This window comes from Neovison vison, chromosome 10, assembly GCF_020171115.1.
Source record: "Neovison vison isolate M4711 chromosome 10, ASM_NN_V1, whole genome shotgun sequence".
Taxonomy (NCBI): Eukaryota; Metazoa; Chordata; class Mammalia; order Carnivora; family Mustelidae; genus Neogale; species Neogale vison.
In genome coordinates, this window is record NC_058100.1 from 6,935,863 (window position 1) to 6,963,652 (window position 27,790).

The 27,790-nt window shown below is 47.1% G+C and overlaps 1 protein-coding gene across 2 annotated transcripts; it reads left to right on the forward strand.

Annotated features, from left to right (window-relative positions):
• The first annotated feature begins 1,711 nt into the window (after positions 1–1,711).
• HSD17B7 (hydroxysteroid 17-beta dehydrogenase 7) lies at positions 1,712–23,648 on the forward strand. 2 transcript variants are annotated; one of them, XM_044266760.1, is made up of 9 exons: positions 1,712–1,804; positions 3,734–3,937; positions 7,165–7,257; positions 8,318–8,432; positions 11,778–11,972; positions 15,346–15,450; positions 16,641–16,697; positions 20,811–20,909; positions 23,339–23,648. In XM_044266760.1, exons 1-9 carry the CDS (start codon positions 1,770–1,772, stop codon positions 23,429–23,431), a joined length of 996 nt encoding a protein of 331 aa, XP_044122695.1. In that variant the 5' UTR covers positions 1,712–1,769; the 3' UTR covers positions 23,432–23,648. The 2 variants fall into 2 exon arrangements, with proteins under 2 accessions (XP_044122695.1, XP_044122696.1); XM_044266761.1 differs by lacking the exons at positions 11,778–11,972; positions 15,346–15,450; positions 16,641–16,697; positions 20,811–20,909; positions 23,339–23,648 and having other exon boundaries at positions 8,344–8,416.
• Positions 23,649–27,790: the final 4,142 nt, after the last annotated feature.

Below are 27,790 nucleotides of genomic sequence, written 5' to 3' on the forward strand. Positions count from 1 at the left end.
GTTCCACCCAGATAACAATAAAGATGTTTGAATGATTTAGAAATCTAATATTCAAATAATTGGATTTATTTTTTGGATATAATTTTATTGGTATAAGATAAAGTATTACTAAATTAGTTGATATCGTTCCTGGACAGAGAACCAGTTCTGAACTCAGCTTCGGCTGCTTGCCCCTGGAAATCAACACTCGAGAGACAAGTGATGGTTGGAAAGCAAAGGATGCTTTATTCAGGAAGCCAGCAACCTGGGAAGGTGGTGGAGTAGCTTCTCAAAGACCATCTTCCCCAATCGGTGAAGGTGGAAAGTATTAAAGGAGAAGGCATGGGATAAGGGGGTGGGGTGGCTGCATGGAGAAGCAGGTGCCCAGGTGCTTAGTCGTATGCTGACATGACCCTGAACAGACATGCTAGTTGGTATCTGTGGCAGCTGTTTCTAAATGTAGTCAGACCTTATCTTCTGGGAAAGTTTACTACTTTACTCCTTAAGGCCGTGGTCTGCAAACCTCAGGGGAAGTAGGTTATTCTGTTGCAAACCAAGGGTGCAAGCAAGGAGTGCATAAACTTGAAGCAAGTTGGAGTGCCCTTACAGTATCAATTAACCAAGACCTCTATGATTTCAAAAGCCAGTATAAATTATATCAGTCTCACATTGCTCAGGGATCATTGCTGTGCATAAATAATTGAAACTTTGAAAGAGGCCAGGAAGTAGATTAAAGCATGTTCCCCAGAGTTAGGCACATGAGGTGTGGAGTTACTTAGTGTGAACCTAGCCTAGTGATGGTCACCTTGTTACCAATACAAGGTACATACAGAAACCTAGAGTAAGCCTCAGAAACTTTCATAGCAGTTTGGCAGAATATTCTTTTATGTGTTGTATCTAATAATAAATACGGAGGACTTGTATTTTGTATACTTCGCTTTTTATTTCATTTTTCTAAAATGCATTGTTACTGTATTTTCCTAAAGTACCCATCTGGGATGGCTTGGAAAAACAAAACGGGTCCTTTACCACCACTGAGTTGGAGGAACACTGAAGTAGGAGCTTACAGTATGCGGCTCACAATGTCCTATGAAGTTCTTAGATACTCTGATTCATACCACACTCCAAATTTTGAAAATTGGTATTTCATGCAAGATTCTACATAAAATTTTTAATGAAAGAAATGTTCATTTCTCCAAAGATGATTTTTTTAAGGAGAAAGCGCAGGTCTGGGATCAGAAGCTGGTCTGTAAAGGGGCACAGTGCCTGCAGCTACACTTCCTAAAAGAAGCGAAAAGCAAAGTAGATGATAATACCCAAACTTTAGTTCCTAGACCCAAAACTTGCCGCTAAAATTAAGGCGTTCTTGCGCAACTATCCTGAGGCCTTCCTGCAACAGAGTGGCAGGCTGATAGCCCCGGCGTGTCACGACTCTGCACCCAAGCCCTTCTTCGGGGGAACACCCCTCGGGGCACCCCGCGGGTTCTGAAGGAGCGTGGCCGGTCCTCCCGCACTCGGGCGCCGCCTAGGGACGAGAAGAGTCCGGATTGGCTCGGGCCCGACTCCGCCCCTCGGCCTACCTCACCCCACCCCCGGCCCCCTGCTCCGGGAGCGCACCGCGTGCGGCGATTGGAGGGCCCTGCGCGGAGTCGATGACGCAAGGAGGCGGGTCTGCCGGGCTCTGATTGGACCGCGGCGGCGTGGGCGTGGCCGCGGCGCCCGGCCGGATTGCTCTGCTCGGGAGGCGGTGTCGGTTCCCGGCAGCGCGGCTCGGCGGGGGGAGGGAGACCATGCGGAAGGTGGTGCTGGTCACCGGGGCCAGCAGGTGAGGCGCCTTCGGCGGCCGCGGCGGCGGGTCGGGGGTCGCGGGGAGCTGCAAGAACAGGGCCGGACCACCGCCGGCGCCCGTCCCCGGGAGGGCGCGTCTCCGGCCTTGCCCCGCGGGGCCTCGCGCGAGCCCCGGTCCCTCTGTCCCCGGGTCCCCGCCGCGCCCGATGCGGGCGTCCGGCGGCCCGAGCCGCTCAGTGACCCGTGCTGGAATTAAACGTGACGGCGGAAAGGCAAGCGGGAGCGTCGCGGGGGTCCCGCTGGGATCCGGGACCAGGGCGCTTCCCACGCGGACCCCGCCTCCGCCGGCTGGTCCGTGTGGACCTCAGTGCCCCGCGCTTAGCGTCGCGGCCGCGGTGTGCTCCGGGCACCGTGTCTGTGCAGGACTTTGCGCCCCGGAGAAGTTTCAACACCCAGGAGCGGTGGGCCGGGTTGGGGGTGGGGGGCGGAGTTGTCATTCCACCCAGGATGCAGCTAGACACCTAGACTCGCTCTTAAAAAGTCACCCTCTACCTGGTGAGGCGTGGCAGGAGGGCAGACAGCCGTTCCCCCAGTTCCTAGTTATTCCAGGGCTGCCCCTGTGGACCCTCGGCCTCTTCTGTCCCCTGCTCTGACTTCTCATCCGCACTTCTCTTTCTTTCTTTCTTTCTTTCTTTCTTTTTTTTAAGATTTTATTTATTTATTTGACAGACAGAGATCACAAGTAGGCAGAGAGAGAGAGAGAGAGGAGGAAGCCGGCTCCCCGCTGAGCAGAGGGCCCGATGCGGGGCTCGATCCCAGGACCCCGAGACCATGACCTGAGCCGAAAGCAGAGGCTTTAACCCACTGAGCCACCCAGGCGCCCCTCATCCACACTTCTTGAAGAGTGGGGAGGATGACACCAACCAGGCCATTCTTCTGCCTGTTGCAGTGGGCGGTTTCGAGGGATGAAGGCAGAAGACATGTCAAACGTCATCTAAAATCGTCCCCTTTCAGTGACGTGGTCACATCTGTCTTAGCCCAGCCAGTGTGGCAGGGGTATGTGAGTGCCCTCACTGGTCGACAAGGTGCTTCCTGAGCTGGACTCTTGTCAACTAGTCACAGCTGTTTTTGCGTGTTTCTTTCTTTTACGCATATGGTGATATTATGCACTTGGATATTTATTGGAAAGACCTGCTATTCTCCAATGAGAAAGCATAAATGTAAATACTTTTGGTGCTCTGCTGGCAAGGCCCAGGCTTTGGTTGCACTCAGCCCTGCCTATCTGAGTGGTGTCCTCATTTACTGTGCAGTTTCGCAAGTAGCTTATCTGTCTTTGACTTGTGCCCTCGTCCTCCTGCTCTTTCCTGGGGCCCTTCTTATGTTTCCTCTTCTTACCTGCTGCTTAGTCATGTGAAGTTTGTTCTCTTCCTGCGGGTTATTCGATCATAGTGGTTGAGAGGGACTTGGTTCATGCTGTGTTACTGAAAGATCCATCCGTTCCTTATTGGGAAGTTTGCATGCTCTGGATGGTGGCAGTGATGCCAATGGGTAGTAGAGCCCTTGCCCTTGAGGGACAGAGACAGCAAAGCAAAACAGGCGCATGGAAAACAGCTCTTCTCAGCTCTCGCTGGTGATATAGTGATTCCCTTTCACCAGTGTCCTAGCCAGTACAGAATGCAAACCATCGGATGAAAAGTCAGCTCCCATGTGCAGTGCGCTTAGTTGTGTGTTCGGGCTTTTGCAAAATGGGAGAAAGGCAAACTGTGCAGCGTCCTGAGCGAGTAACTGACTATTCAGGTTTGGTGGGGGGTGTCCCTTCTTTGCAATTTTTGAGTCTTTTTTCCTCTGCTGGGGCTCCTCATGGGGGCTTATCTGGACGAAGGCAGTTTTCTGAACCAGAGAGCAATGCCTCCTATGTGGCACCATCTGAATGAACGCATGTTCTGTCTCCGAATTGTCCTGGCAGTGGCGTTGGCCTCGCACTCTGCAAGCGGCTGCTGGAGGAGGACGATGAGCTGCACGTGTGTCTGGCGTGCAGGAACGTGGGCAAGGCGGAAGCTGTCCGCGGGGCGTTGCTGGCCTCTCACCCCGCCGCCGAGGTCAGCGTCGTGCAGGTGGATGTCTGCAGCCTCCAGTCAGTCCTCCGGGCCGCCGGGGAGCTCAAGCAAAGGTACGCTTCTGGGTGCCAAGTTTTCTCTCGCGTGATTGCATGAGACGGCAGTGAACAGAATGAGAAAGAAGAAAACCTAAGACGACACAGGTGCAGTGTAAGACATGATGCTGGCGAGATCTGTACAGAGTGACCCGTGGTGTCTCAGGAGCACATTTTCAGGCTCAGTCATAATTGTGATTATTTCATGAGGATGAATTTGGGTACACCTTGATGTATGGCTAGTTGTGTGGACATTATGGTAACTCCTTTCTGAATACAGTTTCTGCATCTCTCCTCCATGTAACAACTTTGTTAAGTTGGACAAGTGCCCAAGAATGTTATAGGACTTGATGTTGGTTGAGTTGGTCTGAGAACCCACATCTGCACCCTGTTTCTTCAGAGATTTCCATACCCACCCCCAGGCCCATAAAGATTTGTTCACATCTACATGATAATTGGCATGTAATAGGCGGTTGAGAAATACTTGGTATAGGAAGGAATAGAGTCCTTGGATGTACAACTCCGTGGAAAGTGTACACAGAATTGCATATAGGTGCAGAATGCATTTTTTTTTCCTGGGGAAAGAGGGCATGCTTTATTTTTATTTATAAATTCTAGGAGGAATTTATGATCCAAAAAGGTGGGGAGCCCCATACTAGTCCATATTCAGCCTTAAAGATATGCAGAATAATTGATTTTCAAGCTTTTTAAAAAAATATTTTGTTTGTTTATTTGAGAGAGAGAGAGAAAATGAGAGAGAGAGAGAGAGCATGAGGGGGAGAGGGTCAGAGGGAGAAGCAGACTCCCTGCAGAGCAGGCAACCCAATGTGGGACTCAGTTCTGGGACTCCAGGATCATGACCCGAGCCAAAGGCTGTCGCCCAACCAACTGAGCCACCCAGGTGCCCCTTCAAAGATTTTTGTCATTGAGGTCCTTAAGAAACGAGAGCTGCTTTATTTCCTTGGACAGTAAAATGAAGTACAATAGAAACACAGAAGGCCTTTTTGGTAAAGGCATTTGCTGAAGACTACAGCTCTGTGTTTTATGTTTGGGGGTTGCCAGCCCATTCGCGTTTCCCTGTTGCGAATGCACAAGTTACAGAGTGAAGGTAAAGCTGGTTTTCTTCATCCCACTCTTCTAATTTCAGCCTTAGCCTCTTGTGAAATGTCCTTTCTCCTAGAATTTTCTGCCACAACATCTTTCTGAAAAACTGAGGAGGTTTTCTGGTTCCATATGCCCTGCTCTTCCATAACCTTGAGTTTCCAAGTCTGTGAAGCCGCACAAGAAATGCCCTTACTGAGTTACAGACACTGGAGTCAGTACAGCAGTTTTGAGCTCAAAATCAGGCTTCGGGCATTCCTTTCCCCAAACCTTCTCAACCAGTTATTTGCTTTGTATAGATTTAGCTATATTTCCTCATTTAGCAGAAAGGAACCTTTCATCCTCAGTGAAGATAGCTCATTCCAGGCCTACAGACACATGAAAAAATGCTCCACGTCCCTCGGCACCAGGGAGATACAAATGAAAATCTCAGTGAGAGCCCACCCCACACTGTCAGAATGGCTAAAATCAACAGTCAGGAAAAGACGGGTGTTGATGAAGATGCGGAGGAAAAAAATTCCCACTGTTGATGGGAATGCAAGTTGGTGCAGCCACTCTGGAAAACAGTATAGAGGTTCCTCAAAGAGTTGACAATACGACCCAGGATAGCACTACTGGGTATTTACCCCAAAGATACCAATGCAGTGATCCGAAGGGGCACGTGTGTCCTGAAATAAAGTTCTCAGGCAACGATCTGAGGGAGTGTGCAAGACTGCCTCTGGGAGAGAGAGCAGCAGCTGGCGTCTGTGCTTGGCTTTTGTTCTGTTTTTTATTAGAACAGCAAGGACAGATGTGGCACCATCTGAACGAATGCATGTTCTGTCTCCGAAGTGTGGGAAAGGGGTATAAAGGAACAGCGGTTATCCTGAAGATGTAAAGTACGTCTGCACCTTTCCCTACACGTAGGCACGCAAGGAGGCAGGCATGGAGAAAGGGGGAGCAGGATGTTTGCACTAGCTATCTCCTGAGGCAGGAAGGGGGATTGAGGTTAATGTTCTTTCATAGCTCATAACCTGTGCCCTGCCCCAGGAGATCGTGGGATCCTGGTCATACCGGGCTGTTGAGTTCAGTAGCCCAAGACCAGGAATGCCTCTGATGGCTTCAGTTGCTTCCACAGTCACCCCTGAAGGCTGAGAATACATTTTCTAAGAATAATTCCACACTAATGTTTATAGCAGCGATGTCTGCAATAGCCAAACTTGGAAAGAGCCCAGATGTCCACTGACAGATGAATCAATAAAGAGGATGTGTGCATATATATCTACACACACACACACACAGACACACACACACAGGAATACTACTCAGCCATCAAAAATAATGAAATCTTGCCATCTGCAATGATGTGGATGAAGCCAGAGGGTATTATGTGAGCAAAGTAAATCAGAGAAAGACAAATACCATATGATCTTACTCATATGTGGAATTTAAGAAACAAAATAGTGTCATAGGGGAAGGGAGGAAAACACAAAACAAGATGAAGTCGGAGAGGGAGGCAAACTGTAAGAGACTCAACATAAGGAACAATCTGAGGGTTGCTGGAGGGGTGGAGGGATGGGGTAACTGGGTGATGGACATTAAGGAGGGCACGGGATGGAACACGTGGTGTTATATAAGACTGAGAAATCACTGACTTCTACTTCTGCAACTAAGAATATACTATATGTTAATTAATTAAATTTAAAAAAGAAAAAAAGAATAGCCCTTTCCAGTACAATGACATTTAAGATTTTTGGTTGTAACATTCATAGTATTAACTATTCTCAGTTGCCTTCAAAGTTCCAAGATATTTGTCATCACAAACTTAGTAACTTTGTATTTAGTATGTTAGGTCACTTAGCAGAGACTTGAGGCAGCAGGGCTGTGACGTGGGAGGGCGCACGGAGGTGCGGGGCCCCTGCTGGAAGGAGCCTTGATTTAACTTCAAAACCCATTGCAGTTCCCCAAATTCTGTTTGAAGTCACTGTCAAGGAAAGAATACTCAAATATTTACTGTGGCTGGAGAAACAACATTGAGAAAGAAGTGGTGTGACCCTCATGTGTCATATGTCCCCTCCGGAAAGCATCTTCTGTCCTTCGTGGGTTTTCTCTGTTTCAGTTGCTCTAGAGAAGATGAACAATCTTGTCTTGGTGTTTCCTTGCAGGTTTCAGAGATTAGACTATGTCTATCTGAATGCTGGGATCATGCCCAACCCACAGCTAAACATCAAAGCACTTTTCTCTGGCCTCTTTTCAAGGTAATGTCCATTTTGTAGATGAACCGAGTGGAAGAGATCAGTGGTTTTGCCCTCGGTAGGTGAGGTGCGGGGACTGAGGGCCAGTGGAGAAGATAAAGACGGGAAGTATTGCGTCCGTGTTGTGTTGGAGGGGTGTCGCAGCTGCTGGGTCTCAGGTCGCTCTAGATCTCCAGGACATCCCAAGTGGCCAGATGCCTCGGAAGGTCCATGTCTGATCTGCCGGGACGTGACCAGTAACGGGAACATTTCAGAGCTGGGCAGAGTTGTCAGTGAGATTGTTGGAGCAATCGGCTTGCCCAGCTCTGCAGCAGGGGCGCTGGCCCACGGTGGGGGGGGGGGGGACTGTGCGCAGAACTGAAGGTCTCCCCTGGGAGATTCTCAAGTAACACAGTAACACAGTAACACAGTGTTCTCACACAGTATTGTGTTCTCACACAGTAACACAGTGGCTGCCAAGAATGTTTGCCCACAACCTACAGTGAGAAATAAATCTTATCTTCAACTTAGTATACATAGATATTTGCTCTCTTCCTACGGGGCTACTTTTGTTTTACTTTTCTTCCATTACACCCCCCCCGCCGCCACTGACACACACACACACAGATCTTGACCGACTCAATGGATCTCACAACAAATCACAAGTTAATGTGCTGTGTTTGGTGCTTTAAGAATTCCCAGTAAAAAAAAAAACCAACCTGTGTGGCCTGGGCAGTTAACCATCTGTTTACACAGAGTCTGGTGTGGCTATTACTTCCCCAGAGAAGTTCACCTGCAACCTGATGCCGAGAAAAGGTGAAACGAGTTTTAGCAGCAGGTTTTCTTGAGTCAGGGCCCAGTGGGTGCTGTGAGTTATAACGTAAGCACTTCCCTGAGTTGGGGGAAAGGAAGAGTTTTTGCGTCTTATTTATATCCGCACATGAACACAGTCTGAGAAATGGGTGTTTTTGTAGGAGCAAGGAAGATGCCGTTTCGGGGCAGGGCAGGGCAGCAGGGAGTGTTTTCCAGTATCTTCAGTTAAAGATGCTTTTAAAAGGCATACAACTGTCTTCTCCTGTTTCAGAAAAGTGATTCATATATTCTCCACAGCTGAAGGACTGCTGACCCAGGAGGACAGAGTCACTGCCGACGGGCTCCAAGAGGTGTTCGAAACCAACGTCTTTGGCCACTTTATTCTGGTAAAAAGACTTTGGGCTCAAGAAGCTCTCGTTAGTGCTATAATCCTAAAAGCTTGCGTGGACACGTCCCAGGCCTGTTTGTTAAGCCCAGAGATCATGGCTCGCGTGAAATCCTGGAGTACTGAATTAGGGGTGTCACTGACTCTGTGAAAACGTGGCTTCCCTAAAGCATTCGATTGATATATCATCTTTCTTTTGACATCAACTTAGAGAGCAGAGACAAAGTGAGAAAGAAACACACAGGGGCCTTCAGAAACAATGTACAGAAGTGAGGAAGGGTGCCGGTCCTGTTCGGAACGGTCTTTGAAACTGGGCTTGGTGCTAGATAGGATAGGGGTGGGCAGGCCTCTATTAAGCAAGAATCCACAATTCGTCTCTTACTGTTCTGATCTCCGACTCTTCAGCATCTGTACCGTGTGTTATAGTTCCAGGCACACGTGTAAATGTGAGTGAGAGATGTGACGCTTGTTCTCGACTGTTCTGCGCTCTTGCTCGGGCGTAATCCCCAAGGACAGCTCTACTGTCTAGAGGAAGTAGTGCCCCACTGTGTCGCTGGTGGCCTGTCGTTCCCCGGGGTTGGAGGAGCTCCGAGGCTGGGTGTTTCTGGTGCCTGTCCCTTCACCCCCATTCTTCTTCACCTTCAGCCTATCCCCTCGGCGCTGGAACTCTTCGAGCTCTTGCCTGTATTTACGGTAAATGAAGATGTAGGCAAATGTTGGGATATTATGGACCCACTAAAAGAAAGGAGATAAATGTTTTGCACTTACGTGGGACAGCCTCTTGCATTTTATTTTGAAGAAGGAATAGCAGGGTGATGTATGTATAGCATGATCTCATTTGCATAAACAGAAGATCTGTCTTTACGTAGTGTGTGTAAATGTACATAATATTTCTAGAATGTTACAGATGGAATGAGGAGCACTGGTTGACTTGATGAAGTGGGGTTCCAGGATATCAGGGATGGGGGGGAGCTTTGCGTGTCGTTCTACAACCATTAGTGCTATTTGTTTAGTGTGACATGGTGTCACTTTTTCAATGACAAAAGTTCATTAAAATGTAGAGTTAAAATGGGATTGAATTCTTGTCTGGTCTTTATACCTTTACACAGATCCATTATCTAATATTTCCTCTATCTTTTTATAATACTTATTCTTTGCCTTCTTTTTGAATTATTCATTGTTAATGCTAGAAGATCATTATTACTAGTCTATTAATTTTGTGACAATCCAGTGTTTAAAAATTAAGTTGTTCAGAAAAAAAAAATTAAGTTGTTCGGAAGATCAGGTGTTTGAGTCATCTGGGTTGGGGGAATGGCAGAGGAGAGCCATGGCCGTGGGCGCAGCGATCGCAGGTGTCCTGATGACATGGCCTATCCTTGTGTATCCTTGTAGAAGGAGGCAGATCAGCGGGGGTTTTGGAATGGATTTATCAAGTAAAATCATCAGAAGGCTTAGAATGCTTCCCACTGTCTTCATATTAGGTTTAAGAATCTTACCACTTCTGTGGAACACAAGCTCAGATTCTAGGTTCAGGTTTAAATGCGTTGGATAAACAGATCATCCCTCCCCAGTTTGGTTATGTGTAACATGACCAGACTTTGAGGGCTGTTCTAAGGAGTAGAGGTGGTTTTGTGATGTTCTAAGCACAGAGTAGTATCAGAGTCCCGGAACCAGGGAACTGCTGTAATCTCATGTGTATCAGTTATATCTTGATTGCATTTGACTGACTTGTTCGCTGCAAATGTGGAGCACATCTGGGAACTTTCCTAGATTTTTCTTTAATACAGTTTTTGTTTTAGCATAGCTTTAGATTGACGGAATTTTGGCAAAGCTAGTACAGAGAGTTCTGTGTTCCCTCCCACCCCCGTTCTCTCTACCACACTATTTATGGCAGTCGGAGAACCAACACTGATACTTACTATTAATGGAAGTCCAAACTTTATTCAGCTTTCTTCCATTCTGCCTGATGTCCCCTTGTCGGTTCTATGACCCCTCCTGGGATACTGCAGTACACACAGTGGTTGTCTCCTCAGGCTGCCCTTGGCTGGGACGGTTTCTCAGACTTCCCTTGTTTCTCATGATCTTGATGGTTTAGAGGATTCTGGCTGAGCTATTTGTCCTCAGTTGGGATTTGTCCAAAATGCTTCTCAGGGTGAGACTTGAGTGTCCTGTTTGCGGGAGGAGGACCACGAGGTGATGTACCATTCTGGTCACATCACATTCCCGGTATGAGCTGTCACTGTGACGTTCTCTTTGATCACCTGGCTTGAGGTAGTGTTTGTCAGGTCTTTCATCATAGTCTCTCTTTTTGTTTTTCTCTCCCTTTCCATATTGTACTCCTTGGAAGAGACGGATTATGTGTAGTTCTCCCTGAAGGGGCTGTGTTTGATGCCCTGAAGGGTCGATTAGCTGCATAAAGTATTTAGAACTTTCCTGCAAGAGAGATTTGTCTGTTCTCCATCTACGGCTTTACCCCACCATTTCTTGGTCAAGTATACCTCAATAAAGCTGCAAAAATCACTTATTTTATTCCTGTGGGCTTGTGGATGTGTTATTTTCTACTTTGAGATGGAAATACTACTTTATTTTCTTGCCCAGAATATTTCAGTTTGCCATTGGGGGCTCTTTGCGATGGATCCTGCATATCTCTGTTGATAGCCTCATTGATGTGCTTTTCTGTTTTGAGCGTATCCTTTCTGGCACTAGAAGATGGTTCAGGGTCATTGGATATATTCCTGCTCCAGTCATAGAATCAGCCATCTCCCTAAGGAGATCTGGTCCCGCTTTTTTTTTTTCTTTTTTCTTTAAGATCTATTTATTTTAGGGAGAGAGAGAGCTTGAACAGGGGGAGGAAAAGAGGGAGAGAATCCTCAAGCAGACTCCCTGCCGAGTGTGGAACCTGACGCGGGGCTCCATCCCAGGACCTGAGATCACAACCTGAGCCTAAATCAAGGGTCAGACACTTAACTGACTGAGCCACGCAGGTGCCCCAAGATCTGGCTCCTCTTACTAGACAATGATGTTAGAAACCAAGATCTGGTGCCTGCTGCTGCTGCTGCTGGAGCAGCGGCTTCCGGCCTGACAGAGCAGGGGGATACACGTGCATGGTAACCCACGGGCACCTGAGTGCCTGTACGTATTTTTATATGTGACCATCTGTATCTTCATGAAGCTAAACGTCCGTTCATACTGTCTCTAACTGGTCTCTGCGGGGGTGGCTATAGCCTCCCCTGTCGTGTGTCTGGAGTCGCCCCTCCAGCAATGACACTCCCGGTCGCAGTGATGTCCCCCTGTGCTCCTCCAGTAGACCTCAATCCGTTTGGTGATTCCTTTTTATCTCACTCAGATTCGGGAACTGGAACCCCTCCTCTGTCACAGCGACCGTCCTTCCCGGCTTATCTGGACGTCATCTCGCAATGCAAGGAGGTCTAATTTCCACCTTGAGGACATCCAGCACCGCCGAGGCCAGGAGCCCTACAGCTCCTCCAAGTACGCCATTGACCTGTTGAGTGTGGCGCTGAACCGGAACTTCAACCGGCGGGTGAGGCCCAGTTGGGTGAGGTGGGGGCAGCCGGGCGGTGGTTTCCCAAGTACGGCTGACTTCCTATTACAGGGCTGGTGTTCTGTGAAGTGTTGTCCTTTGGAAGATGGGGTGTTGTTTCTTGAGCAGAATTTCTTCTTGCTGTACGGACAAGAGAAGACGTACAGTCACAGTTGGTGTGCATAAAAGTTTGGGGGCAGAGATAATTAGCTCCTGACCTTTTAGGTACATGGGGGTTCCTTCACCATTCTGTATCTCTTCAAGAGCTATCACTTATGGACAACACCACCGACAATGCCAGTACTTACTGTCAAGCACATACTATGTCTGAGGGGCTGTACCCCTTACATGTGTCATTCAGTGCCTTTCCTGTCACGGTGAGGGTAGGTCTGAGTATTCCTATTTTCATGTGGAGACACCACACTTTGGGGAGGTTAGGTGGCTCACCCAAAGGTCACACAACTAGGTAATGGTGAGTTGAGCCCGCGGCTGTCTGACCGTGGCTTGGAATTTTCTCCCTAAACCATACTGTGTCCCAGTGTTTGTCACAGACTGTCAGTAGTTACAGAGCCCTCTGGATAGTGGCGATCTTTGGTGAGATGCAGAGCTCTCTCTGAGGACTCCGAATGTCGGGGGTCTGTCTTTGGAGAAGGCAGCCCTCGCCAGTCATGCCGGCTCCCTGTGGCCTCAGGTCTGGAGCCTGCTGTTCTCTGGATGTCTCTCTTGCTCAGGTCTGAGACCTTCACTGAAAATCTCCAGTCTTTCTTACCGCATTTTCCTTTGTTGATTTAACTCTGCTGTTTGAGTGTGGGACTGGAGAAATTTAATTCCACTAATATTTACCAAAGAGCTACCATGGTTAGGGCACTGGGCCAGGCTTAGGACTGAGGAGAAAGGAGAAAGAAAAAGATGACCAAGAAGCTGTCTGCCCTTGCGGGACCTTCTCTGGTGATACGTCAGACGCAGAGCCTCCTGTGATGGTCCTGACTGGGTTTATCCTGGAGCGGACGTCTTATCAGATAGAACTCCCTCTCCTGGAACCCTCTCTCTTAGGGGAGAGGATGGCCTAAGAACAGAAGCTGAGAGCATCTCCTAGAACTGGATTTGAATCCTTGGACAGATTATTTCATCTCCCAATGCCTCAGTTTCCTCATCTGAAAAATGGGGATAAAAATAGTGCCTGCTTCACAGATTTGTTGGGAGGATTGAAGAGGGGGATGGCGTGAAGCACTCACAGTAGCTCGCAGCGGCAGAATGTGTTGTGTGTGTGTGTGTGTGTGTGTACACGTGTGCGCACGCACATATGTGAGTGAATGAGTGGGGGGAGTGTCTGGATGTGGCACATGTCGGGTTGTGGGTGTGTGCATGTGTGTGTGCTGTGGATGTGCATGTGGTTTGTGTGCATGTGTGTGGGTGGTTTTGTGTGGACGGAAGGTGTGTGGTCTATGCTATGCCTGTGTGTGTTTATGTTGGCTGTCGTTGTTGTTATGTTTATTATTACTATTATTGTTTTTATTTGAGTTCAGTGTGTTGGTCCAGTGGTCAGCCTCCTTCTGAGGTTTCTTGAGATGTTTCAAAAGTTGTCACAACTGCTTGTTCTCTGGAAGCTTCCTTTTGGGGACAAGGTCAGAGTGGATTAGCATCTCTTCTCATAAAATGCTTTGGGATTTCACTTGGGTTTTTAATTGTCAGAAGCTTTGGGACTTCATCTTTTACAAAAAAGAAAGATTTAGCTAATACTGCTGCTTCGTAAAATCTGTATGATTGGTTTTCAGCCCACGGCTTTTTCTCCCCGGCTTTTAGGAAGAGAGAACCACATTCTCTTGAAGTGAAGGCTTGTGTCCCTGGAAATGCTGCTGGTGCATGCGGGCCACCTGCTAGAGTTTAATCAGCACCCCTCGTCCACCGCTCATAGCAGCGCTCAGGTGGCCTGTAACAGCTGAGCCTTGTGACGTGGGGGGGGACCGGGTTCTCAGATGAGGCTGCCTCCTTGTTTATTTCTTTTCTTTTTTTTTTTTTTTAAAGATTTTTATTTATTTATTTGACAGAGAGAGATCACAAGCAGGCATAGAGGCAGGCAGAGAGAGAGAGAGAGAGAGGAGGAAGCAGGCTCCCTGCCGAGCAGAGAGCCCGATGCGGGACTCGATCCCAGGACCCTGAGATCATGACCTGAGCCGAAGGCAGCGGCTTAACCCACTGAGCCACCCAGGTGCCCTCCTTGTTTATTTCTTGTGTCGCTCAACATCAGAACGTCACAGGTGTCAGAGACCCTGGATTTCAGGTCACAGATGTCTTCACTTAGGATTGAAGAGTCCCTGACTTCCTAGCTGGCCCCCAGAATAAGCAAGCCCCCGGAGCTGTCACTTGGGGAAAATGTGCTACTCTCTTGGGGAGAAGTTTTGGTCTCTGATGAGTCCAGACTCTTAACTCTTTTCAGGGGACCTTTGGTAAATCAAGGGGACCCCCTGGGATTGGGTAATCTGTCAGGTACTACGGCACCTCTGCAGCGCCAGATAAAGGAAGAGAAATGCTCCAACTTCCGCTCAGGGTGCTCTCTGCCCACTGAACTGCCCACTGAACTGCACTGGGGCACAGTGAAAAAATTGAAAGTAATAAAAAGCAGAGTTAAAATGGTCAATGGCTACATAAGGTAAAAGGTAGTAAAAACTGAATTAAGTCAACTAGTAGAACCAATCCCTGTGCTCCCAGATCGAGTAAAGCCCACCCAGGCCCCTCCTGGCAGCACAGGCTCCGTGTTAACTGGGCTCTCTTTCAAGGGCAGATCTTTCTAGATTGGCAGGTCCTGGGCTAAGGCCCTGATGCAGAACTGCAGGTGTGGGGGAGGGGCTTCGTGGAACCACACGCAGCCCTTCATTCACCTCTCCTGGCAGGAGTGTGCGGTTTCTGTACCTGCAAGGGAGCAGACACAAGCTTTAAGTTTAGCTGTCTGTTCTCTACCAGACCAGAAATTTCTGGAAGGCAGAGACTGTATCGTGGATGTCTTTTTTTATCTGAAGTGCTTATCATGACCGATGAGCTGATCTTCAATTAAGCCAACCCCTGGCAAACTCCGGTAACCAGATGCGCCTTTTCTCCTCCAGCTTGAAGCTGGGTTGCTCTTTATTCTGTGAGTTTCTGGAGAGCAGAGACCACGTCTTACTCATCGTTGTATCCTGTGCGCCCTCCTCCTGAGTCCTCCAGAAGTGAATCCTCTGAAACGGTTTGCCCAGATTCAGGGGCCGCTCAGAGCATCAGTGTTCGTGCCCCAGCTTCCCGGCTTGTGTGCGGATCTCCCTTACTCGCAAGCCCCTGGACGGGCTGCGTCCGTAGTCGCTGAATCTGAATCTTACTCCGCTCCTCCCTGTGCTGCCAGGGTCTGTATTCCAGCGTGGTGTGCCCAGGGACAATGGTGACCAATCTGACCTGTGGAATTCTCCCTCCCTTTTTGTGGACTCTGCTGCTGCCCATCATATGGCTGGTAAGTGATGACACTTTGTTTACTTCAGCTCTTTGATGGGGACCAAACAGATGGGCTTAAGGGTTGGGAAATGACTTAAGAATTAGTTGAACCATCTATACTATGGAGGGTGATGCCTCGTCAGCAAGGATGAATACCCAACTTTTATATCAACGTGGACGGGACTGGAAGAGATGATGCTGAGTGAAATAAGTCAAGCAGAGAGAGTCAAGTCTCATATGGTTTCACTTACTTGTGGAGCATAAGGAATAGCACAGAGGACACAGGGAGCTGGAGAGGAGAAGGGAGTTGTGGGGAACTGGAGGGGAGACGAACCATGAGGGACTGTGGACTCTGAGAAACAAACTGAGGGTTTTGAAAGGGCGGCGGGTGGGAGGTCGGGGGAGCCTGGTGGTGGGTATCATGGAGGGCCCGGATTGCATGGAGCACTGGGTGTGGTGCATAAACAATGAATTCTGGAACACTGGAAAGAAATTTAAAAAAAAAAGAAATTTTTAAAAATTAATTAATTAATTTTTTAAAAAAAGAATTAGTTGAACCAGAAGGTGGCAGAGTTTCATTTCATTTGAGGTTTTTGACGATCCTCAGTGTGTAAGCTCTGCTTCAAACAACCTCTATCCTCGCTGCCTCACTGCCCGAGTGTCTGCTTCTCTGCAGGGGCCTGTGTCTCTGATCACGCCCTGAAGCTCCCGAGAGTTCTAGGATGGCGTCACTCTGAGAAACCCGTGTTAAGTGATACTAAACTGGATTTCTCCGAGCTCTCAGTGTGGTCAGATGTGTTAAAAGTCCCCAGGAAGGGGATGGTTGTGCATTGTGTGGCCACGGAACTGTGTTCTCACATGTTTGTGTTGCATTTCTTGGAGGACCGGCATCCCTTCAGCACATCTTCGGAAATGCTGCTTGTAGGAAATGTTTCTCTCTTGCCCTGGGGAGCCCTGGGGGGAAAAAATGCCCCTCCATTCTGACAGGTGTAAGAAAAAGAGGAGAAGGAATTATGCCTCCACGTTAAAAAGTGGTTGGCTCAGAGTGGTGGAGATTAAGTGGTACTTCTTTTTTAGGCTTTTTTCTCCACTTTCAGTACTTAAAAAATGTCCTGTGATGAGAAATGCAGGTTATCTTTTTTAATATATAAATGAATAATGCTTCTGTTCTACCCTGCCACAGAATGATGCTTCTTTTCTTTTCCTTAGATTCGCTTTTTTGCAAATGCTTTCACTTTGACGCCAGACAATGGAGCGGAAGCCCTGGTACGTTGGCTAGAGGTGCTGTCGCTTGTACGGTTGCTTAGCGGATGTGAACTGAAGTGCACTGGGAGTGGAAGCTGTCTCAACAGAGGAGACCAGCTCTGTAATAATCAAGGTCCTGTTCTGGACTACAGGGGACCAGGAGCCCAAGGATAGAGTATGAGGAGTGAAAATTTTTTTTTTTTTTAAGATTTTATTTATTTGACAGAGAGAGACACAGCGAGAGAGGGAACACAGCAGGGGAAGTGGGAGAGGGAGAAGCAGGCTTCCCGCCGAGCAGGGAGCCCGATGCGGAGCTCGATCCCAGGACCCCAGGATCATAACCCAACCCGAAGGCAGACGCTTAACGACTGAGCCACCCAGGCGCCCCTGAGGAGTGAAATTTAAAAGTAGTTTGTACCATGGTGCTGGATACCGTGTGGTATGGACAGCATTTCTGCCAAAGCTAGATGCACATCAGCTAAGCGCAGAGCCACTACTGCAGGCAAAGCAAGATGGTAGCCAGGCCAGCGGTTCCTATGGAGAAGGTGCATCTTGTAGGTCAAGAAGACAGGTGACACAGTCCAACTCCTTTCCTTATATGAAGATCCTCTTTCCTCTGTTTATATATTAGAGAATCAAGCTGTTACTTTATTAGAAAGGCAGTGCATGTTCTTAAGTCCCACGTGGCAAACAGATTACATGGGTTTCCTCATCAGTGGCAGACATTACTAATTATGCAAACGATGTCTCTGATGATTCATCAACCCAGGGCCCCAAAGTCACCTTCTGCTCGTGGATCAGAATTGTCACACCAGACGAAGCTTATTTGTCCTCTAGTTTCACTCTAGTGCTTATACGGAGTAGGCTCTTCAATCTTGGCTGAATTGAAATTAACCGAGGAAAACATTGAGGGAATCGGTTGGCACTCTTATTTTGGTAAACGTTGCAGAAATAAATGCGTTTGTCATAGGAACACAAATGGATTGTCCAAGCAAGTACTTTTAAACGTTTTAATTAGTCCTTCATGTATTTGCCAGAGCATTAGAAATAGCATGTGGTCTTTCAGAGGTGATGGACTCGAACATCTCAGATACTGAAAACCAGGTGTGGAGGTCAAGTACGTATTGAGTACTGGTGGTGCGTCGAGGAGTTATTAGAAGACAATTACTAAGGAGCGTAGGGTCATGTTTCGGGGGGAAAAAAAAAAGGAATGTAGAAGGTGGGCAAGAAAATAAGTCATTTGGTCATCGGGTGGTGAGTAGTGGGAGTGATCCCAAAGGAGGACCACTGCAAGCCGAGCTGGTGGGAGCAGGCTCTGCTCACTAAGTAGGCCTTGATCTGGGCTCTCAAGGATGAACCGGATCTGGATGGGACAGCGTGACCAATGTCACAGTTTAAAAAGTTTGTGACTCTGCTGTAAGCTCCTAAAATGTGGATGAATGCCTCCGACTGCCACTTAGTAATGGTTGTAGCCCCTGGTAGATACGGACCCATGAGGGTTTGGGCCTAGCGCCCGTGTGGTAGGAAGCCTCTGCCGCCCCGGTCCTCAGGCTCCTTCTGTGGACTAGGCTGAAGTGGCTGAAGGCGCCGAGGTTCAGCCCGCGGGCTCTGGAGCTGGACTGGTTCTCTTCAAATCCCACTTCTCCAGCTTCAGGCTATGAAGTACTTGTTGAAGCCTGTTCTTATCTGTAAAACAGCAATTACGGGAAAACATTAGAGGAGACTTAACGTAAAGGACTTTGTGTATTTCAGCATTTAAGATTTTAAAGAGGGGCGCCTGGGTGGCTCAGTGGGTTAAGCCGCTGCCTTCGGCTCAGGTCATGATCTCAGGGTCCTGGGATCGAGTCCCCGCATTGGGCTCTCTGCTCAGCGGGGAGCCTGCTTCCTCCTCTCTCTCTCTCTCTGCCTGCCTCTCTGCCTACTTGTAATCTCTCTCTGTCAAATAAATAAATAAAATCTTTAAAAAAAAAAAAAGATTTTAAAGAAAACGATGTAAACGAACGCAGTATTAGAGTGCTGGCATGTGACTCGACAGGTGAGTGGAACAGAAGAGAACGTTCGGGACAGGCCCGCACCAGGGGTCTGGTGTATGCCAGTGACGGCGTTCCGGACTAGCGGGCAGGCGGCTACTCAGCAAATGGTGCCGAGAAAGAGAAGAGGAACTTTCTTCAGACCACACACCCAAATAAAATTCTAGATAAATTAAAAGATTGACACATAAAAGTTAAAATATACAATGACTAGAAGGAAACATGGGGACATGTTTAAATAGTTTAAGAATGCAGGTGCTTAGCTACTCCCAGAACTGCAAGAAAAAGACTGAATTTTTTTTTTAAGATTGTATTTATTTATTTATTTTTAAAGATTTTGTTTATTTATTTGACACGGAGAGAGAGATCACAAGTAGGCGGAGAGGCAGGCAGAGAGAGAGAGGAGGAAGCAGGCTCCCCACTGAGCAGAGAGCCCGATGCGGAGCTTAATCCCAGTGGGATCATGACCTGAGCCGAAGGCAGAGGCTTTAACCCACTGAGCCACCCAGGTGCCCCTTTAAGATTTTATTTATTAGACAGAGCACGCATAAGGGGCTAGGAAGAGGGGGAAGGAGAAACAGTCTCCCCACTAAGTAGGGAGCCCGACCTAGGACTCTGTCCCAGGACCCTGAGATCATGACTTGAGCCAAAGGCAGACTCTTAACTGACTGAGTCACCTATGTGGCCCTGAACATTTTGATTAAAAATGAAGATAATCAAATTTTGCATGACCAGAATCCTCCCTCCAAAGACTAATCATGATGTAGAAGAAAAGTAGCTGCCACTCGTATCCTAGGAAAGGGTTTGTTCTCGTAAGAGTTAAGGAGCTTCAGCAAATCGAGAGAAACAACCTTTTGGAACAGTGGGCAAAGGGTATGAATAGAGAGTCTTTAAGATTTTTTTTTTTTAATTTATTTATTTGACAGAGAGAGATCACAAGTAGGCAGAGAGAGAGAGGAGGAAGCAGGCTCCCTGCCGAGCAGAGAGCCCGACGTGGGACTCGATCCCAGGACCCTGAGATCATGACCTGAGCCGAAGGCAGCGGCTTAACCCACTGAGCCATAGAGAGTCTTTAAACTCTTAAACATGTGAAAAGGCACTCAACCTCACTCATGCTAAGAGACATGGAAATCAAAACTGTGACGAAAGACTGTTTTCAGCTCTGTTCAGTGGAGATGAGGAGGTTCGGCACACACGGCTGTGGCAGGGCCATTGGGAGTGAGCATTCTCCTGCACTGCCTCGGGGAGGGTGGGCTGATGTAGCCCGTGTCTGGGACCGTTTAGTGACGTCATTCAAGGTGACACGCACCCAGCCCCTGGACCCAGCAATTCCATCTTTGGTGTTTGTCTTATAGATGTAGTCAGATTCGCACGAGTTGACGGATGGATGCATCGTTTACTGCAGTGTGGTTTGTGAAAGCAAAGACTGGAAACAGCGTGTGTGTCCGTCATTGGAAATTGATTGCATAAATGACAGTCCATCCGCGAGATGCCGTACTGGGCTTCTTTAGCAATGAGTGAAACAGCCCTCTATTTGCTGACTCGAACCTATCTTGAAGGTCCTCTTGTTCAAGAGAAAAATGCAAAGTATGCGATAATGCGTATATTTTGCTGCCATTTGAGTAAGAGAGGAGGACATAATGTGTTTTTAAAGAAACCGATTTTCTTCGGAAGAATATGTAAGACACCAGCAAGAGTGCTTGCTTCCGGAGAGGACTGGCCGGTGGCTGGAACATCGGGACGGCAGGCCGACTCGCCTGTTACCGCCTACATCCTCTGAACAGGCGTGTTCAGGCTTATCTATTAAGAAAATGAAACACTACAGCCGAGCAGCAGCTCCGAAAAAGCTAGTCAGTGCTGTGCACTCTAATTCGGGGATTAAGGGAAGAGACAGCTTAAACATGAGGGGTTTTCTGCTTTAAATAAGTGTTCAAGGGACACTACGAAGCAGGTTACCCCGGTGGTTCGCGAAGCCGCCAGTGCCAGCTGGTGCCGCTCGGGAGAGCGTTTAGAGCTGGGTGAGGTGCTGGTCGGAGATCCCCACCAGCCTCACTCACCTGGGGCGGAAGAAGAAAATAGTCATCGACATCCTCTTCCTTTCCAGGTGTGGCTTTTCCACCAAAAGCCGGAGTCTCTCAACCCTCTGACCAAGTATCTGAGCGCCACCACTGGCTTTGGAAGCAATTACGTAACGACCCAGAGGGTGAGTAAGCGCGTTGGCACCGTCGCGTGGAGGCGGTTCACTTCTCGGCCGCTGAACTGGTCCCCAGGTCCCGGCTGCCCTCTCTGGTTTCCCTCTCTGGTCGCTGCCATCACACCGGCCTGTTTGCATCCTGGTCTGCTCTCTCCTACCTCCGTGCCGCGTGGGTCTTCTTCTGTCCACCCAAACGGCTCTGACCCTTCTGCTTTCTACCCACTGATTGCTTCTTGGGCTTCAGACGTCCGCTTGTACCCGGCCTTCTGTGACCCGTCAGGCCGTCTGGAGCCTCCGTCGTAGGTTTTCTTGACATCTCGTAACTCTTCTGTGTAGGATTCACTCAGTGTTGGACTCCTGTGTCTGAGTATAAGCTCTGTGAGGGGGAGGATTGTACCCCTTCCCTCGCGTGTTGACTCGCACACGGCAGGTGCACAAGAAGCGAGTTGCCAAGTGGATGACATAGGAAGTCTTTCTGGGTGAAGTTCACGTCCCTTTGAGTGTTCATTTCTGCTTGTGACAATTATTAGCTCCAATCGATTGGTATTTTCAAGAGACGGGATGAAGTATGGAAAAAAGAATCCTTGGCGCTGTGCTTTTTAGACTCAGTATAGCCTTCTTAAAAGAAGCTAAATGTGGAGTTACATATAAGAAAATGAGAAGGTTTCTTTGGAACGTATAAAGCTATATTTCTTGTATTTTTGTCATGAGTTAAGATTTATTTCAGCCTCCTGTTTTCCATTGCCTAGTTTATGTGGGAGACATTGCCATAAAATAAAATTAGATTGAGACAAATAAATTATCTCAATGTCAGGTAATTAGCAGTGGTCTTGTCTGTGTCAGTAGCTTGAGGTCTAAAGGGAACAACAATTCTCTTGCTTCCCATGGTGTCTCTTTACTAAAAAGGAACCTATGAACCTCCAGTGTTCTCCAGAATATGTTCTGTGAGATTCTGGTTCCTTGAGAAGATTGGCAAAGAGCTGTTTATTGGCCAAGTAAATTATGAGAAATGCTTCATATTTGACTCCGCATTTTCAGAGACTTCCACAAAACACATTTGTCCACAGAAAGCTCTGAGAAGGTGCCGTAGTTCACGGTGTGAGCGTGCGTGCGCGTGTGCAGTCTCATCCTACCATTTTCAATTTTTTCTTCACTACATGATTTTTTTCCCTTCACATTTTTTGTAATACTTAATAACAGCACAGAGAACACACCTTGGGAACTCTGTTATAAATTAATAAGCTAAAAGGGCCCTCAGTTTGTTGAACATACTGTCAGTTAATCTCAAGAGACTGACTTGTTTATCTTAGGGAGAAAATGCTTCATTCTATAAACTAAAATATTGCATTAGCATTTTATGGAAATGGGTTGAAGAAAGCGTTTTAAAAACTTTGATTCATTTGGGCAAGTCACCTTTCTTCTCTGTTCCGAGGTGGGGTTGAACGAGGTCTCTAATATCTCCTCCAGTCCCAGTATGGGAATATTCTGATGAGATTTATAATAAACCTAAGTGTTAGTTCAAAATGCTAAAAAAATCTTAATTTTCAGCCTTTCAGCCTTGTGAAGAAGAGCTTTTTTTTTTTTTTTTTTTTTTATGTTCAGGCTCTGTTGACCAGAAAAGAGATACTGCTTTATTTTTTCATAGGGCTTGAGAGTTTGCATTTACATACAGTGTGTGAGTTTAAATTAGATTTTCTACATGAAACGGAAGGGTGTGAACTAGCAGCAGATTAAACTGGATGGGAGCTCAGGTTTCCTGAGGGTAAAAGCAGTTTGAAGCGAGGTCGGCTCAGGCTGGTGGGGCAGCTCCCCAAGTTGCCAGGCACCAGGGTCCTTCGGTCACCCCTCTCCTCCCTGGAGGGTGAGCCTCATTCTGGTGCCTCTGGAGAGCAGGATGGAAGGAGGGGGAAAGAAGAGGGTGCCCAGGCCTTCCAAGCAGACTCGTGGGCAGGACCCCCCACTTCCACGCAGATCTCACTGGCCAGAGCGGAGTGACTTCCCGTGGAGGCTGACAACGTGGGCTCTAATCTGGAGGCGGGTGAACCCAGCTAACGCTTGGCTCTTTATGAAAGAAGGTGGCCATTAAGGGGATGGCAGTTCAATTTCAAAAACACTTTTTTCTCTTTGGTCCTTACATCTCCGTGGGCTGGGGTCCCCTGTGACTGGACACGCAGGTGTCGGGGGAGAGAGCGAAGCCCGCAGTCTTCCAGGCTTGCCGTGTAAGGGCGGCCTGCAGAGCTTTGCCGAGGCGTGAGTTTGGACTGAACACGTCTTCAGGATCTGAGGCAGGAACCCAGCCTGACCTACCAGGCCTGTTCTTTTTCTTTTCTTACTTTTTTTTTGGTTCTCTCGTGTATGTTGAGTGCCTTTGTTTTACACAAATGCCATTTGTTTTATTTTTTCCTTTCTATTTATCCCTATCTTTGCTTCTTTTCCAGATGGACCTAGATGAAGACACTGCTGAACAACTTTACCAAAACTTACTGGAACTGGAAAAGCAAGTTAGGGTCACCATTCAAAAAAACAAATAATCAGAGCTGACGATGGCACCCCCTGAAACAGCACATCCCTACCGTGAGCTCTGGGTTTCCGTTGAGTTGGGTGATGTGCCTGGTGGCAATCGCTGAGCTGTAATTGTCCCCTTTCCCCTGGTTTCAGGATTATCTCTAAGACTGTGTGTGTGTGCACGTGTGTGTATACATGAGAAGAAGAGTGAAAAGTAAAATATGAGTTAAATGTTCTCCAAAATGGTGTCACATCAAAATTGTGCTCGAGTCACCCAAGCAAGCAACCGAATGGAGCCCAAGCTCCTCTTGGTGGGATGAGGTGTGGCCTCGAGTGTTGTGACAGAGGCACTCACCGGTCCTCCTTTTGGCCTTCCCGAGCAGGAGGAAGTACTGTGCACTCCCTGAGTGGTCATCTGAGCTTTGTTCCTTTTCTTATGGACAGTTGTCTTAGGTCTTATACCTAACTTTTTCTTCTATGTACTGCTTCTAGAAATCCTGAGATTGTGGGGCATCTGGGTGGTTCAGTCAGTTAGGCGTCCGACTCTCGATTTCAGCTCAGGCCATGATCTCAGGATTGAGCCCTGAGTTGGCCTCCACGCTCAGTGTGCGGTCTGCTTGGGATTCTCTCTCCCCCTCTCTCCCTCCCGCACTCACATACACATGCTCTGTCTCTCTCACTTAGATAAATAAAATCTTTTAAAATCTGAGATTGTTAGAATCCTAACAGTCCTAATACGGATACCCATGTAGTTAATTGCAGGAACAAAAGTGCGTGTGTTTGGGCACTTGAATTATTTCTTCTCTTGGAAGTGTCTTTCACGGGTGTCGAGGTAGTCTATGTTACTATTGGGCCTGACCTTTAACACCGTTGGCAGATTTGTTCATTGCTAACCAACCTGTTTTTCACGATTATATTTTAATGTATGCAAACATGCAACAAAAAATTATTTACTCAGATTTTTCCAAAAAATTTTCTAACTGAATAATTGCAGGTGGGATATTTGCTGGTATCAGCAATGGTTGCAAGTGGTTTGCATATGAAGACAAAAATGCTAAAATGTCCAGACGTTTTTACCCTACCTATAACCACTATCCCTGGAAGATAGTAAAGTGAGCAAAATTTTGAATGACTAATAAAAATGAAAATTTATATAGAAATATAGTTGCTACACATTCTAAATATGAATTTTTGGTTACTGTTTCTCTTATTTTGTTCGTAAAGATATTTTTAATAAAGTTAAGCATCCTGTACGTGAACACGAGGGCTGAATGCTTCCGCACACTCCCCGCTGTCTCTGAGGAGGAGGAGTGGGGCTGGAGAGCCAAGAGCAACCCGGGGCTGTGCTCTTGGGATCGCTCACACCGCGATGGTGCGAGAAGTGCGTGCTTGTGAACCTCGGGTTCCTCCTCTGTGAAGTGAAGTGGTTCTCTTTGTGCTTCCTCCGCTTGGGGGTGTGGAGGAACGTTAAAGGCAATAATATGTGTAGTGCATAACGAGCATCTTTGAGGATGATGACGATACAGTTCTTCTCGGAGACGGAGAAGCCAGAATGTTGTGGTTCCGATGATGGGGTATAAGGCGCTGGGCGACACTGACCTAATCTGACTGAGAGCGGGTTCGGTTTTCTGAGTGTAGGATCTGCACTGAGGAGGCAGCATCTGGACAAGCAAGAAGGCACCAGGGACGAGTGTGGGCACTGGGATGGGGAGGACACTGGATAAATCTGGGTCTCGTCATTAACTAACTTGATAACTTACGGCAAATTACTTCAATCTGTACCTTGATTTAGTTACAAAGATACTGTGACCAGTGCTCACCTTGAAGATTTGTAAGACTGTGTTCTAGTAGATGTGTAGTTAGTACAAACTCAATTACTTCTGTTCTGTAGTAAGTGCCCAAAAGGAGACTTGAAGAGGGAACTAAATCCTGGTATCGGGCCATTTGTGATGTGTCAGGTTGGTGCTCTGTATATTTTCTGACCCATTTTATCAAATTTCCTTGAAATGGAGAACAAATCACAGCCCCCCCCATCCCTTTGCCCCTCCCAAAGTACGTACACCAAGTGGCATATGTCAACAGTTGGTTCTTGTCATTAAATCATCCCAAGTTCCAGTTTTCATACCTGAATTTGGCTACTAGGCTGAAGATTCGCCTACTAGGAGTTGGGCTCCAGGAGATGCCCGAGTTTTGTCTTATAAATGGCTAATCTGATTTCTTTGGGCTGCTGCACATATTCTTTTTTTTTTTTTTTTTAAGATTTTATTTATTTATTGGACAGAGAGAGAGATCACAAGTAGGCAGAGAGGCAGGCAGAGAGAGAGGGGAAAGCGGCTCCCTGCTGAGCAGAGAGCCCAATGTGGGGCTCCGGGACTCCGGGATCGTGACCTGAGCCGAAGGCAGACACTTAACCCACTGAGCCACCCAGGTGCCGCATGCTGCACGTATTCTTATTTCCATGATGGATTTAGTGTAAGTCATTCATTCTACAGCTATGTTTCAGGCACTGGCTCTAAGCCCAGCACTCTCGGGTTTTGAGGATAGAGAGTGGACGTGTTAAGATAGAATGGGACATTTCAAAGTGCATTTATTAGGTGTTCCAGAAAGAAGGAATTGAGAAATGTGAAAAAGGCATGATTTGAAGAGAGAAAACCGAGCATTTGTCGGTGTCGGTGTCGATGGCAGCCGTGATCAGGTTGAGGAAACATGACAAGTCTCAAACACAAGCTCAGATACGGGGAAACTGCAGAGAGCCCGAGAAGCTGACTTGCCAGTCAGAGGAAAGAGATCACTAGTGGGAGTTCTTGAGACTAACTGCAGGTTTCTTCCTGTGTTACCTTTGAGAAGACAAGAAAAAAGTAAGTGTAGAGTGAAGTCGAACCCTTCTGAGCTGTAACTTCAGAGAGAAGCTGAAATAAAATTTTGAGACAAAGTTCCAAGTTTATCTCTAACCCTCACTGACAGAGGTTACCTCTAACATTGCTTTTTTGAAAAAGATTCCTTGGGGGTGCCTGGGTGGCTTTGTGGGGTAAAGCCTCTGCCTTCGGCTCAGGTCATGATCCCAGGGTCCTGGGATGGAGCCCTACAAAAGCAGGCTGTCTCCTCAGCAGGGAGCCTGCTTCCTCCTCTCTCTCTACCTGCCTCTCTGCCTACTTGTGATCGTTAAATGAATAAATAAAATCTTAAAAAAAAAAAAGATAACTGGAAGAGGTATTTGAAGAAGAAAATTGAAACCTGCAAGGGAGGAGTGAGATACAAAAGGAATAATGACCAAAGATATTTGCAAATATGTAGATAGGCCTTAAACTCTGACTTTATAAAATAATAATAAAAACGGCTGGTTTCAGAAGGAGAAAAGGCAAAGTGTCAACAGGTAAGCTGGGGGAGTTGACTAAAGATATTCAAGACTCAGGGCGCCTGGGTGGCTCAGTCAGTTAGGCGGCTGCCTCTTGGTCGGTTAGGCGGCTGCCTCTTGGTTTTGGCTCAGGTCATGATCTCAGGGTCCTGGGATCGAGCCCCGAATCGGGCTCCCTGCTCAGCGGGGAGCCCGCCCGAGATTCTCTCCCCATCGTCTCTGCCCCTTCCCCTACTCATGCACACTCTTTCTCTCTCTCTCAAAGAATCAACAAATAAATCTTTAAAAAGGATATTCAAGATAACACTCAGAAGAAAAAGATTTTGGTGAACTTTTTTTTTTTTTTTTAAGATTTTATTTATTTGAGAGAGAGAGAGAGAGTGAGCACAAACAAGGAGACGGAGAAACAGACTCCCCGCTGAGCAGGGAGCCTGACTCAGTTTTGATCCTAGGACTCTGATATCATGATGTGAGCCAAAGGCAGATGATTAACCATCTGAGCCAGGCGCCCCTTTGGTAAACTTTAGGTGTTAATATTGTCTAAGGTACCTATTAGACTTTTAAGGGCAACCTTATGGTACACAAATAGGATATACAATTTCCAAATCAAAAGCGGTTTTAAAAAAAAGGAATAAACAAGGCATCCAAAAAGAATGGAATAGGGGAGAATGGGAAGATACTCAGAAAAAAGAATTAGCAAATTGGATCTTTAAAATATAAACAGGTCACAATGAATATAATTGGGATAAACATTGAAGATATTAAAGATACTAAAAGACTAATTACCAGAGTGGGTTGAAAAAAATTTTTTTTTACAATGACAACTTCTAAAACATGAGAGTATATAAGGTTGAAAGTAGGAAGTTGAGAGAATGTATGCCCAGCAAATCTAATGAAAGCCAGTGAGGCATTTGCATAGGGATACAAATACCAGAAAAATAAGACTTTGAAGTGAAAGCATTTTTAAGGACTAGGTGAGTTCTTGCCAAATGATGAGATAAAGCACCATGAAGGTATTGTAATTATAAAA